Consider the following 13,719-nt stretch of genomic DNA (forward strand, 5'->3'; position numbering starts at 1 on the left):
TCCCAATCCTTAAAATTTTGTTGTTGTTTGAATGTTTAAAAATAATAATAAAAAAAGTAAATTACAAAGACCCCTTGTACTATGGGGTCAGTAACAAATATCCCCTCAACCTTCATTTGTGACAGAAACCCCTAGCCATTAAGTCAAATGACGAAATGCATTAAATTAACTAATTCTCACCTAAATTTTACTTATTTTTTTCCTCACCCTTTTCTCTTAAACTCTAATTGACCAAAAATACCTCCATTTCTCCAAATGAAACCAGCTAAAATAACAAGAATCATCACTACATAGTAAAAGAATTTTTTTTTTTAATTCTTGATTAATTTCATTGACATGAATTTTTGTTTTCATCTTAAAATGTAAAAATTATCCACTCCTTTCTCCAAAAAATCAAGAAAAACCATAAATCTATATCTATTAGAAAGAAACCTCTACCTTTTCATTTGAATTTTGAGTCCAACCAAATATCTACAAGGATCTATTGGAGCAACTAAGAGGACTTCAATGTTATATTTAAAGAATTAATCGAGTCATAAATCATTCAAATAAATAAGGAAAGTGATGAGGGCGGATTTGGCCCTCTAGTGAAATTGTGACACCTGGCACCTCATGCAAGTCAAGGGCATCCTCTTGACATCTGGGCAATTCGGGCAGCTCGGCATAGCTCCCCACAGGCAGTTCGGCAGAGCCTGCCATAGCTCTCCACAGGCACCTCAGCAGAGCTCGCTACAAGCAGCTCAACAGAGCTCGACATAGGCAGCTTGACAGAGCTCGCCACAAGCAGCTCGGCATAGTTCCCCCCCCAGGCAGCTCGCCACTTGTAGGGTAGCTCGGTACAGAAGTGCAGCACGGCATATCGCAGGAAGATCTCCTGCCTGACAACCGTACCTGACAGATTCGGAGACCTGCACCCACGTCTGTTGTCAGGCGGCGCTGTGCCTGCCAGCCCTGAGAGCTGTCCCTTGCCTGGCAGAGCCGTACTTTGCAACAACTGCCTGCACCCACCACCTCAGCTCTGGCAGTAACGACTATGGCAAAGAGACAAAGGCGGTTATGCCTGACTTGGTAGAGGTTGTTACGCTTGATTTGACAGGACACCACTATATAAGGACTCCGACCCCCAAAGACAAAAGAGAATGAAAAAATGGAGGTAATCCCTGCTCTCTAGCTCTCTCATTCCTCTAATATCATCTTCATGCTCCCGACAATCAGAGTGCTAACTTAGGCATCGGAGAGTCCCCACCGGGTAAATACCCCTGGGTCCCCTAGTTCAGTTCTAGCAGGTTCCTCAGCTCCCACCGCCTACAAAGAGGAGGAAAGATGGAGTTCTTGTAGGTTCCTCAGCTCCGCCGCCTACAAAGAAGAGGAAAGATGGAGTTCTCGTAGGTTCCTCAGCTCCCGCCGCCTACAAAGAGGAGGAAAGATGGAGTTCTCGTAGGTTCCTCAGCTCCCGCCGCCTACAAAGAGGAGGAAAAGATGGAGTTCTCGCAAATCCCTCAGCTCCCGCCGCCTACAAAGAGGAGGAAAGATGGAGTTCTTGTAGGTTCCTCAGCTCCGCCGCCTACAAAGAAGAGGAAAGATGGAGTTCTCGTAGGTTCCTCAGCTCTCGCCGCCTACAAAGAGGAGGAAAGATGGAGTTCTCGTAGGTTCCTCAGCTCCCGCCGCCTACAAAGAGGAGGAAAAGATGGAGTTCTCGCAAATCCCTCAGCTCCCGCCGCCTATAAAGGAGAGGAGATCACCTCATGCAGAGGGCAGTCGGGTTGCGCTACACCAGGGAGCTCCACCATCCTCTAAGTTATAGGTCACCTAGGAGCAGGTCAAATGATGAATCCACTAAGGTAGCTCACCACTAGGGAGCTCAACACAGCTCTCCCCCAGGCAGTTCGCCATCAGGGAGCTCGACATAGCTCTCCCCAGCTCGGCATAGCTCGGGCAGCTCGGCATAGCTCTCCCCCAGGCAATTCTCCATCAAGGAGCTTGGCATAGCTCTCCCCAGCTCGGCATAGCTCTCCCCCAGACAGTTCACCACCAGGGAGCTCCACCATCATCTCTTGGGAGCAGGACAAATGATGAGGTACTTAGCCAAAAGAATTGATACACCACAAAAAATTGGTACGTGACCAGAAACGATTACATCAGAAAGGATAGGTTGGGGATTTAAAAATAAATAAATGGCTAATTTAAAATCATTTTCAAAATCAACTAATAGAACTCTAACTAAGGGGGTAGGTATTTGTTGCAAAGTGAAAGTTCAAGTGGTCTTTGTGACAAATAAAAATTCAGAGGAATATTTATCATTGACCCCATAGTGTAGGGGGTCTTTGTAATTTAACAAAAAAAATTAAATATAACTCTATTTAAGCTCACCCCACAACCAAATCAGCTATGAAACTAAATGTAACATAGGCATCTTTTTAACACCAACCCATAAATCGCATGGATCTCCTCTAGATTTAACCATATTGAACTTCAAAGGAAAATGCAAGATTATGAAATAAAGTAAAAGAAACAGGATTAACATTTCATTTTATGAAGTACATTAGTTTGATTCCCAAGAAAAATTCAGACAAATTGACAAAAATAAGACTGTACTCTCTCTCTCTCTCTCTCTCTCTAATATTTTTGATATGTTTCTAAATTTCACCGTACCTAATGGACTTTTCCGGTGTCTATTGAATGTCTGTTTTTATAAAGAAACTAATTTGTGGGGCTCGTTTTTAATATACCTATTGCTAGGTCGAAATGATTTATCTTTTGAATTATACCTCCCTATGGTGATAGCCCCATTTAAATTAAATTATTGGAGAAGTACGGGCAGGCCCAATGCAGATTTCTGAATTCCACTGAAGAGTTATAAACATTCAAAATATCAAAAACTCCTATTCTATATATCAATGCCCGCCCATGAATTAGCATCAATTCCGAGTTGGCACATACCCATCTGTACTTTGAGCCTAAAAATTCCAACCCTGGGCTGAACCGTCATTCTCCCTTTAATTCTTCATGAATTGACCAACAACAAGACCCCAACACACTATGGTTAGAAGAGTCCCAATAAATGGATCTTGATAATTGGGCACAACTGAACAGGAACCAGGATTCAATCCTCAGTCTAAGATAATAAATTTCAAAAACTTTACTTTTTACACATTAAATGCATCTTCAACACTTAAGCATAATATGAAGTGCTGGGATCAAAATCAGGTAAAAGAAAAGTCACTAACTTCAACACTTAAACATAAACCTGATTAATGTTCATACCATATAATCTATAATTAGTGATGATAACAAATCCATTGTTGAATAAAATTCTTTTTTATCAATAATAGTAGTCCTATTCTAAAGATTCAAAATTTTGCAACGTATTCACTTCCATTGACCGATATATATTATATCGATAGGCTATCGCAACATGTGAAATATGAACCTTTTGGAATTTTTATCTATTCACAGGGTAGGCAGGCCTAAGACATATCCTATTTTTGAAATAAAAAAGAATTAAAAGAAAGCGATATATGTGGTACAAAGTACCGAATCTACCGATACATCCCTTCGTCGTGTTGGGGTGTATGGTACTTTGCTTATTACTTCGAAATACAATATTAAAAAATGCAACAGACATTCTCTCCACAAACACAGAGTTACATAAGAAGAACACAGAAAAGGCACCAAACCCTGTGATTGATGATCTAATGTGTAAACCATGCATCTGATGATTCTTTGATATATTCTGCCTTCGGATGCATGGTTGGCAAGTCGGTACGAGAATGCCATCTATTTTTCATTTTCCTTGTATACAAGAAAGCTATCCTCTCTGGTCTCTAGGTTCATATTCGTCCTAAAATTGTCTGCATCCCACCAAATGCCGCAGCCCCCAAGGAATAAGTGAATATCCAATTTTCATCTCAACACTCCCTTTTTTTACTTTTTATTATTATGGGTAAGTAGGGTGCACATGAGGTCCACTGGCCATACCACGGAGGACCTGCAGTTCCACGTGTTTGATCCCATACCTCTTGTTGGGAGGGTGTTAAGTAATCGCCTCAACAACTGGATCATCGGCCATCTGTACTAGTTGGAGTCGAATTGGGATCTGCTCCTCAGTCACAGTCACATCCCACCATACATTAAACAATAACACATAAGTATGGAAGATGCTCCCAATACATGGTGAGATCGTTGTGAGGCGCCCAATGTGAGAACCGGATCAGGTCTCCTTGGAGTCTGGTTGTGATGCCAAGCGTATTGGCCAGTTTGACTAACACATCTGCGGATACTTGCGTTGGCTTTACATCAAATCAGAATGTTTTTCATCTTTTTTATTTGTACCTGCACATATGCTCTTTTATTAGTCGTTATAAAAAAAAATAAGGGTGCAAATTGGATGGGTATAGATTGGAGTTTTATCAAAATTTGAATGAAACTAGCCCGAAGGCCCGTGCCCGAGCATTGGACATACCCATTTCATCATCTAAAACCGAAATAGAAGACAAAAATTTATCAGAAGATGAATACAGAAATTTAATTCAAATATTTTATGAAAATGTTGATAAGTTTCAGGCTTTCAAGATTAAAATATGTTGACAAGTTCTTCTTCAATCAACCCAACTTGGGTTATTGAAATTTGACCATCCCATGCAGAAGGCCTTGTATCAATTAAATTATCCTGAGTAAGCGGGTAGGGATACAAAATAGACCAAATTTGGCTCGGGAATTCTAAGAGAGGGCCCAAGCCCAGATCTATGATCTTTGACAAAGCCCTTGTGGAATTTGAATTATAAGCATTAAAAATGAATTACATCATTGGTCCCAATCATCTCCCCATCCTGGCCTATCTGATAAATAAGCTTCAAAGTTCAAAACTGCCCCCGGTGATCTGAGCTTATGTGCAATTTGGGCCATCGAGGCCCATATAAATGAAGCTGCTGAAGTAGTGGACTAGTGGGAGATGGAGAAAGTAGGAAGAACTTGAAGCTGAGTAAAAGAAATTAACTACATATGGAGTTTTCAGTGAAACGAAGTATCCAGAAAAAATACCCAGAAGTCAATTACGGTTTGGGTTTAAACTGCAAACAAAACAAATCAAGTCAGGACAATACTTGTTGATTGCTCCCTTTCGCTTCACTTTTGTAAGGCAATGCTTCTTTGTAGCGAATTCGTGTTGTACCTCTCAAAGTGGGCCTTTTACACACACAAGGGCTACAACTTTGGATTGGGTTGGGTTGAGATTTTGTCAAAATTTTGATGGATCTGAATCCTAAGCTAAGCCCAATTGGACAACCCAGACTTGCAGCCGCTTGCTTTGGTTGCCAATCCACCTTTAGCCACGTGGCCATTGCCCATTGGCATGGGTCTTGGGTTCAAGAGAATGGATGGTGAAGTCCCTTCGTCTCTCTTTAGAGAAGTGGTAGGAAGCAATAACATTATAAAACCATTGCATACTAGGGGTGAGGATGGGTGGTTTGGTTCAGTTTTAAGGCAAAAGGTGGAACCTATCCTGTAGTGGTTAATTCCAGGTTTTCGGAACGGAAACCTAGATCGGTTCCAATGTCGGTTTTAGGGTCTACCCAATAAACCAATTCCATTCCACAGTTCAAATCCATGCAGTCCTTCAATCTTAGAGAAAATAAAACATGGTCCACAAATAACCTAAATAATATCACATAATCATCACTAATCCTTAATCCAACTCCACACACATAATTCACCATTCAAACCCATACGCTAAGGTCAAATCGTACATAGGCCGGTTCTACCAAGGCCGATCAAGGCCGGTTCTTCAGATTGGTTCAGGTAGGCCAAATCCCCCTAAAACCTTGGAACTAGTCTGAGTGAGGGTTGGTTCCAAGAACCGAATGGACCAAAGCCGGTTCAAAATTGATTACAATTGGTTTTGGGTGGAATTGATCAATTTGATCACCCTTATTGGATGCATCGCCTTGTAGGCATGGTTGGTCCTAAATTAGATATTAGTTTCTGAGTCCAAATACGAAATGATTAACAATGACATCCACTCCAAAGATGTAATGAGTAATGACTAAAGAGGTCCATCCAGCAATACCAATTTTGATGCAAACCAATTTGTGGGACAAGACTGGACTTTTTGAAAGATATACTATGAGAAAAGTTGTGAAAAAATAAACTTCACAAGGATAAAGAGTTGGGTTTGCTGGTCCAGCTGATATTTTTGCTTTTTCTCTCTAATTTTTTTTCCTACCATATAACCAATCACACCAATTCACCTCTCTCTTAACTTTTTTAATTGCTTGAATTCTTTGTATTTAGGCCGTGTTTGGCATTGATGTCGTTTCAGAAAATGGTTATATATCAGCATCACATGGAAAAATCGGTGTCCTAAACCACATCTTGGAAATCAATAAGGCATGGTCTAGACATGATGTGACAATGACGTGGACTTCCTATAATGGGTACTAGTGCTGAAAACAGATATAGAGTACTGGTACCAAACAGAAGGTATTGTTGTTGCCCCAGGAAACGTCTTACCTGACAGCAACGTTTCCAAACAAAAAAATAAAACACTATTTTTCTGAGAAAATGGTGCTTTATATGCAGCGTTGATGCCAAACATATATCTAGTTTCTTTCACTTCATGGTTCATAATTGTTTTTCCTCAAGTATGTGATTGGTTTGAAGAAAAAGTTGGGGAAACCCCTACCTTTCCCTTCCTTTCTTTACTTTATTTTATTTTATTTTATTTTTTATTTTTTTTGAAGGACTACACAATGGGATAACCCATCCCTCAACTCATAAACCCCCAACCCAGGTGCAGGCTGGATTCGACCCAAGTCTCCGTTACAACCAATAGGAAACCTTATCAAATACTGCTTAAAATTCTGAGACCGGATCCTCTACCCACGAGAACCCTGTCCACACCTACGCACAATACACCACCCCCCCGTGAATTGGGAACATCTCCCCTTGCATAATACTATGCAGAGGATGAGATGTTCTCCATGTGTGACTGCGATATACGTGGGCAGGAGATCTAGAGTCTAAAATTCTCTCTCCGATCTCTATTCCTTTTCCTCACCTCTAAACCCTGCCAACTTATGTCGTTGGAATTTTTTTTTTTTTTTTTGACTTTTTGTTTATCACACCTCTGCCTGCACCCTTTCAAATGCATGGCTTTCTTGCTTAGTCTATATAGTTCTGCTTATGTTTTCTGTATGCCCATTGAATGGTTTAAAGTTTAAACCCAAGTCACCTAAGAATACCCAAGGTCTAAATATACTCGTTAACCACTAAGCTATCTTAGTTCTTTTGTTAAGGAGTGAAATAAAATAACTTTTATTAACTCAGTGTCTATATGCAATCCAAATAAATAATACATATTTATGTTTAATAATTTCAAATTAAAATTAAAAAGAATAATATTTAAATTTAGTATTTTATAAATTAATGAATATGCGATATATCAATCCACGTTATCAAAAGATAATTTTAATATCAAGAAATATATACAAATAAAATATTAATAATAGAATAATTATTTTACTACTTAAAATTTATAAATTTTCACATGATATGTATCTTAAAATTAATATATATATATATATATATATATATATATATATATATATATATATATATATATATATACAACAAATTTATTATTTACAAAACATTCAAGAATATAATATTAAATTTAATCTATCAAATCTACTAATGTACATTTATATCAAACATTATAAAAACAAAAATGTTAATAATGGAATGATTATTTTAGTAATTAAAACTTAGAATTTGCATATGATGTGTATCTTAGAAAATTTATCAGATTTGATATATTTTAAGTTGAGATTATATATTTTTATAAATTATTAATTGATATTTTAATTTGTATTTGAGAATTTAATATTTGATTGACTTTTTGTGTTTGTAAAAAAGTAAAGATATTAAAATAGAAAATAATTGATATAATAATTAAAATATAATAGATGCATATGTTTTGTATCTTGGACTTTTGATTGATGTATTATTAATAAAATTGTATGATATTTATGCATCTTGTGGTATTAATTGTAATATGTTTTTTCATATACACCATTAGAATATATTTTATATCTTTATATATTATTTTTAAAGATTAGACCTTAAATTTAGTAGTATTAATATATTTATAGAATTTATATGTATTTCTCTGATATAATCAAGCATTTCCATTGGTGAAGGTTATTGTTTAATATACGAATTATCACATCCAGATGCAGACTTGGCAAAGAAGACTTTTGAAGTCACATCTGCCCCCATAGAATGCGCCCCAAAAAAGTCCCACAACACATCCTAACCGTGTATTGGGAACATCTCCCAATGACAAGTACGGGAGATGTTCTCAGTGCACATTGAGAATTGAAAACATTAATTCTATGGAGACCGGATCTGCTCCTCACACCTGGCGCCTCACACGCACATCCTATCATGCATTGGGAACATCTACCGTACTTATTGGTTATTATTTTTGGGAGATGTTCCCAATGCATGGTGGATGTGCCTGTGAGGCGCCCATGTGTGAGGAACAGATCCCATTCCCCAGACTTCTTAGGGAATTGGGATATGCTCCTCACACAGGGCACTCACAATGACTTTACAAGCACATCTCACTATGCATTGGAAGCATCCCCATAAATAATAACACATAAGGTTGCGTTCGGTAGAGGTGTAAATGAGAATCGGGATAAACTTTACACCCCGGTTTGATTTTGTAGGCATTTGGTAGAGGTGTTAATATACCTCATCAATGGGTGTAAAAGTCCATTCTTGTCAGTATTATTCATCGAAGATTAGTGGAAAGTCTACATTGATAAAATCGATGTAAAACTTTACCTTCCTCTTCCTCTCCAATGGTTACTTCGCGTCTCCTTTGTCCAACGACTGCATCTCTTTGTTTGATTGAAGAAGAGAGTGAACCAGCTCTGGCGTATCAGTGAGCGGTGAGCGTATAAGAGTTCGATCGAAGAAGAGAGTATCAATGAATGGTGAGCAGTGACAACATATTAGAGTTCCGTCCAGACATAGTTCCGACGTATCAGAGTTCTGGCGGTGGTGAGCGGCATATCAGCATATGATCGTGTAAATTTACACCTTAGAAAACCAAACATGACTAACCGATGTAAATTTTCAAAATCAATCGGCCCTAATTTCCATCATTACTAAACCAGTTCACATTTTTCGATGGTGTAACCTCAAGTACAATTAAGTACGGGAGATATTCCCAATGGACGGTAGGATGTGCCTGTGACATTTGTGCGAGGCGCAGATCTGGATATGCTGCCAGTGTATCATGAATGATGAAACTTGACAATAACCCCCTTTGGCCTTCACCCTCCCGAATTCATATATGCGCCTCAGCATGTCTCAAGTCCCAACCATGTACGGGAGAGTGGGAGATGTTCCTAATGCACGCTGAAATGTGCATGTCGAGTGCTTGTGAGGGGCAAATGTGGATATCGGATTACTTACCAATAAAACACATCCCAACCCTCTACCAATAACATTTACCACCCCACATGTCATATATGGCGCGGGTCTCACTTCGGTGTGAGATGAAGTTGGTAGTTGATAGAGGGTTGGAACGTGATGGGATCTGCTTCTCATATTTACTGTGTACCAGATCAGATCTGTTCCTTACATCTGGCGCTTCACTGGCGCCTCACAGACACATCCACCCTGTGACTATAGGAAGGGCAGACCGGCAGAGGGCTATTCCATATTTACTGTGTACTTGTATCGGCTAAAGCTAAGCTACCCCTCCAGCCCTCCTGCTCTTGAAGTCTTGAACAGAGAGCACCCAGTCCAGACAGCCAAAGTCTTTTTTTTTTCTTTCGTTACCTTGCTTGTCTGATCTCCCGTTGGTCCTTCAATTACACCCCTGGCTATAATGTAAAAAAGGATTCTCTTTCTTAAAAGCCACTCACTCTCAGTCACTTGTTGATGCTGATGCTCGAACAACGCTGCAAGCATCCTTTCTCCCTTCCTCTTTCTCCTTTGTGCATGAGCATATCCCTGTCTAATTCAGCCCCAATTACCATGAAGAAAGGCAGTATTGGAGAACCCATCGTCCAAATCTGCAAAATTAGAGAACCCATCTCCGAATATATTCATCTCATGCTCTTCTTCCTGCTATTTACCTTCCTCGCAGTCACAGTGGCCACAACCACGACCACGATGACCACCACCGCCACAACAACAACGACGACGACGACGACAAGTGCTCCTTTTTCTTCTTCTGACAAAAGATACCTTCCTCCTCCTCTTCCTATTTTGCCCATCCCCTCGGCTCCCCAGCTTTCATGGCAACTGGGGGACATGGCTCTCTTCCTCCATTTTGGCACCAACACTTTCACTGATTCTGAATGGGGTACCGGCCACGCTGATCCCTCCATCTTCAACCCAACCCGCCTCGACGCCCGCCAATGGGTCCGCGTCGCCAAGGATGCTGGCTTCTCCCGCGTTATTCTCACTGCCAAGCACCATGATGGCTTCTGTCTCTGGCCCTCCTCCTACACCGATTACTCTGTTCGGTCCAGCCCCTGGAAGAACGGCACCGGTGACGTTCTGGCTGAATTAGCTGACGCCGCGAGGGAAGCAGGTATTGGATTGGGCGTCTATCTCTCGCCCTGGGATCGTCACGAGGCATCTTACGGGAAGACTTTGGATTACAACGAATTTTATATGGGGCAGATGTCTGAATTACTCACCAGGTAAGGAGGATTATTGTTTAATTGTGAATTATGTAAAATGGTTTCCTTTAAAGGAGTTATTTGGTTCAATCTGTTTTCAACCGATGTCATTTGGTTGACTTTACTTTTGGAGAACTATTCATCTTGATCACTTTAGTCCTCTAGATTCCGGATTATTTCATTTAATTCGTAGACATTTTGAAATTACTTGTTTTGGAAAAGCATAAGCATAACTAATGTCGAGATTGATTCAGATATGGGGAGATTAAGGAAGTGTGGTTGGATGGTGCTAAAGGGGAAGGAGAGAAGGACATGGAATACTTATTCGATTGTTGGTTTAGCTTCATTCATCAACTCCAGCCTGGGGCTGTCATATTCTCTGATGCTGGTCCTGACACCAGGTGGGTTGGGGATGAGGCTGGTGTTGCTGGTTCTACTTGCTGGTCCCTATTCAATCGAAGTTCTGCCAAGATTGGTGACACTGATCCCCAGTGAGTTCTGTTTTTTTCTTTTTTCATACTTGGCATTCTCATGTTCTCAAGGTAGAAATTGTTTGGTTTTCTTTGCACTTGAACATAAGATAATTTATTTCTGACAATATAGGCTGGAAGACCATGATAACCTTATAATTTATAACTATATTAGTTTTCTTTGGATCCTTCAATATAAGTCTCATATGCTGGTAGCCAGACTTTACTTCCATATCTGACTGCAGAAGTTCTTTTGATATGTACATTATGATCACAACACTAGTCTCAAAAGTTTATTCAACCCCAGAACGATAGCTTGGCTTGGGGACAGTTTATCCATATGATTAATCTGGTGCTTTAATTCACTAGTTTCATAAAACAAAGTTTGAGAACATAGTGTCTTTGATATCTAAGTTTCATTTGAGAAAGCATTATGTGGCTTTACTTTTTTTAGTTTTGGAACTCCACCTCCTTTCAGATCTCAGTGGTATCTGATAAATTAGCACTAGTTTTATAGGGTTGCAATTAAGCAAGGATTGTCCTTGAGATGTCAATAATTCAGAAATTATTCTCTGTTGGTTGTGTTCATTCAGGAAGTTAAAATCTTTGGTTGATTAACAAGTCATTTTGAAACAATAGGAGCTTGAGTTTGTTACCATTACATTATATGTTCAACAGGTATTTACGTGGAGGAGATCCATTTGGGCATGATTGGGTTCCTGCAGAGTGTGATGTGTCTATCAGGCCTGGTTGGTTTTGGCATGCTTCAGAGGTCCCAAAATCTGCAATTACTTTGCTTGACATTTACTACAAGTCTGTAGGACGGAATTGTCTCTGGTTATTAAATATCCCACCAAATTCATCAGGCTTGATATCAGATGAAGATGTTCAAGTGCTTCAAGAATTTAACAGACTACGACAAACCATATTCTCCCATAACTTAGCTAAGAATGCTATTGTTAATGCCAGTAGCACCCGGGGAAGTTTTGGTGATTCTCGGTTTGGTCCACTCCATGTTCTTGAAGAAAGTATTTACACTTACTGGGCTCCTGAGGAAGACCGTTCTGATTGGATAATATACCTTGACTTGGGGGAAATAGTACCATTCAGCATGATCCAAGTTCAGGAGCCAATTCACATGGGCCAGCGGATAATGGCATTCCATCTTGATGTTCAGACTGGAGAAGGGGAGTGGCAGACATTAATAAATGGCACTACCGTGGGATATCGGAGGCTGCTTCTGTTTCCAAGAGTTCAATCACAGTGGCTGAGGTTTGTCATTGATAAGTCCCGGGCAGAGCCACTGATTTCGTTTCTGGGGATTTACCTAGACCCGTTTTCGGTTGTGAATGATGCATCTAATACAAGCTCACCACCATTCAATGGTAGCCATGTTGTTCAATTGACAGCTTACAATCATTCTCTCATTTCCACAACTTAGCTTCCGAGTTGAAAGTTCCCTTGAACATGGGAAATCCCAAATAGAATGCTTGTTTTTGCCAATCATCATATAGACTGGATGGCTGTTTCCTCATGATGTCAGAAAATGATAGTTTTCTTTGCTCTCGGGTGAATATGGATTAATATTACTTGATTCCAAACCATTAGTTGCAGCAAGGTTGCGTTGCTATCTGTTCATTGCTCAGAGGTTGTGAATTTGTACAGACATTTGTTGATCATTCCTGGGAAGGCAGTACCCTTGTAGTAGTATTTGTTCTTTTCTAATTAAAAAAAAAAAAATCCTCAGCACACTGTAAATAGAACCAAATTTCTGTTCCTCTTGCTTATTACCTTTTTCCAGTAATTTTCCTAGCTTATAGACACTTATTCTGCTAAGTTTATCTATGGTTATCGTTTAGCTTTCTTTCAGCAGCACGTGGCCAGTCATCTTTGAGGATTTCTGAATATTTTTTTTTTTCATCTTTGGTTTGGGTAACTTTGAATTCTTAATTGTGAGTTCTAAGCAAGGTTCAAAGTATCGATATCGTATCAGTACTTAAAAATGGTCAAAATTTTATTTTTTTTAGTTTTTTTTTCACATTTTTGTTTTTTGGGAAGCTTTTAGCATGCTTTTTATTATTAAAAAAATTGGGTTTTTAACATTCTTTGAACCATGGTTCTAAGTTCATGGTCTAACCAACTTCGGCCAAATGTTTGCATATTGGGCTCTATTTGTTTCTCTTCAAGGGTTTGTAACAGAAATTTTTTCAATGTTCAAAGTGCCAGCATAACACTTTTGGCCTTTCTATGGCCAAAACTATGTTTCTTTCTATCCCTTCTGACTGGTTATAAATGTAGACTTGTGTTTCCCCCAGATTACTCAATCTTGTCGGCATTCAACAATGTGAATATACACTTACATAAGATGTTTATATGTGCATCAGCACTGCTTTCATAGCAAATTTTCCATACAAGCTACAAGGTATCCGTCGATTCCAGATCAGCCCTATGGTCCTCCAGATTTATTGCCAGAAAAAGGTGCCGGTCAAGTAAAACATTTGAGAGATAACAGTTTTTTTTTTTTTTTTTTTCTTCTTGAGGGCAAC

General features: G+C 39.3%; 1 protein-coding gene across 1 annotated transcript; it reads left to right on the plus strand.

The window, feature by feature from the left end:
• Positions 1-9,725: 9,725 nt before the first annotated feature.
• Positions 9,726-12,996, plus strand: FUC1 (alpha-L-fucosidase 1). Its single transcript, XM_088967355.1, has 3 exons — positions 9,726-10,724; positions 10,958-11,194; positions 11,852-12,996. The coding sequence occupies exons 1-3, from the start codon at positions 9,955-9,957 to the stop codon at positions 12,612-12,614; spliced, it is 1,770 nt and encodes a 589-aa protein (XP_088823481.1). The 5' UTR covers positions 9,726-9,954; the 3' UTR covers positions 12,615-12,996.
• Positions 12,997-13,719: the final 723 nt, after the last annotated feature.

The sequence above is a fragment of the Nelumbo lutea genome, chromosome 2, assembly GCF_056320005.1.
Source record: "Nelumbo lutea isolate HS-2025 chromosome 2, American lotus-T2T, whole genome shotgun sequence".
Taxonomy (NCBI): Eukaryota; Viridiplantae; Streptophyta; class Magnoliopsida; order Proteales; family Nelumbonaceae; genus Nelumbo; species Nelumbo lutea.

Bases quoted from the DNA above. Each gene is read 5' to 3' on its own strand.
- FUC1 (XM_088967355.1), top strand. From the start codon at position 9,955: ATGCTGATGCTCGAACAACGCTGCAAGCATCCTTTCTCCCTTCCTCTT. The intron at 10,725-10,957 runs GTAAGGAGGATT...AGATTGATTCAG, and splicing joins ATGTCTGAATTACTCACCAG to ATATGGGGAGATTAAGGAAG. The intron at 11,195-11,851 runs GTGAGTTCTGTT...TATGTTCAACAG, and splicing joins ATTGGTGACACTGATCCCCA to GTATTTACGTGGAGGAGATC.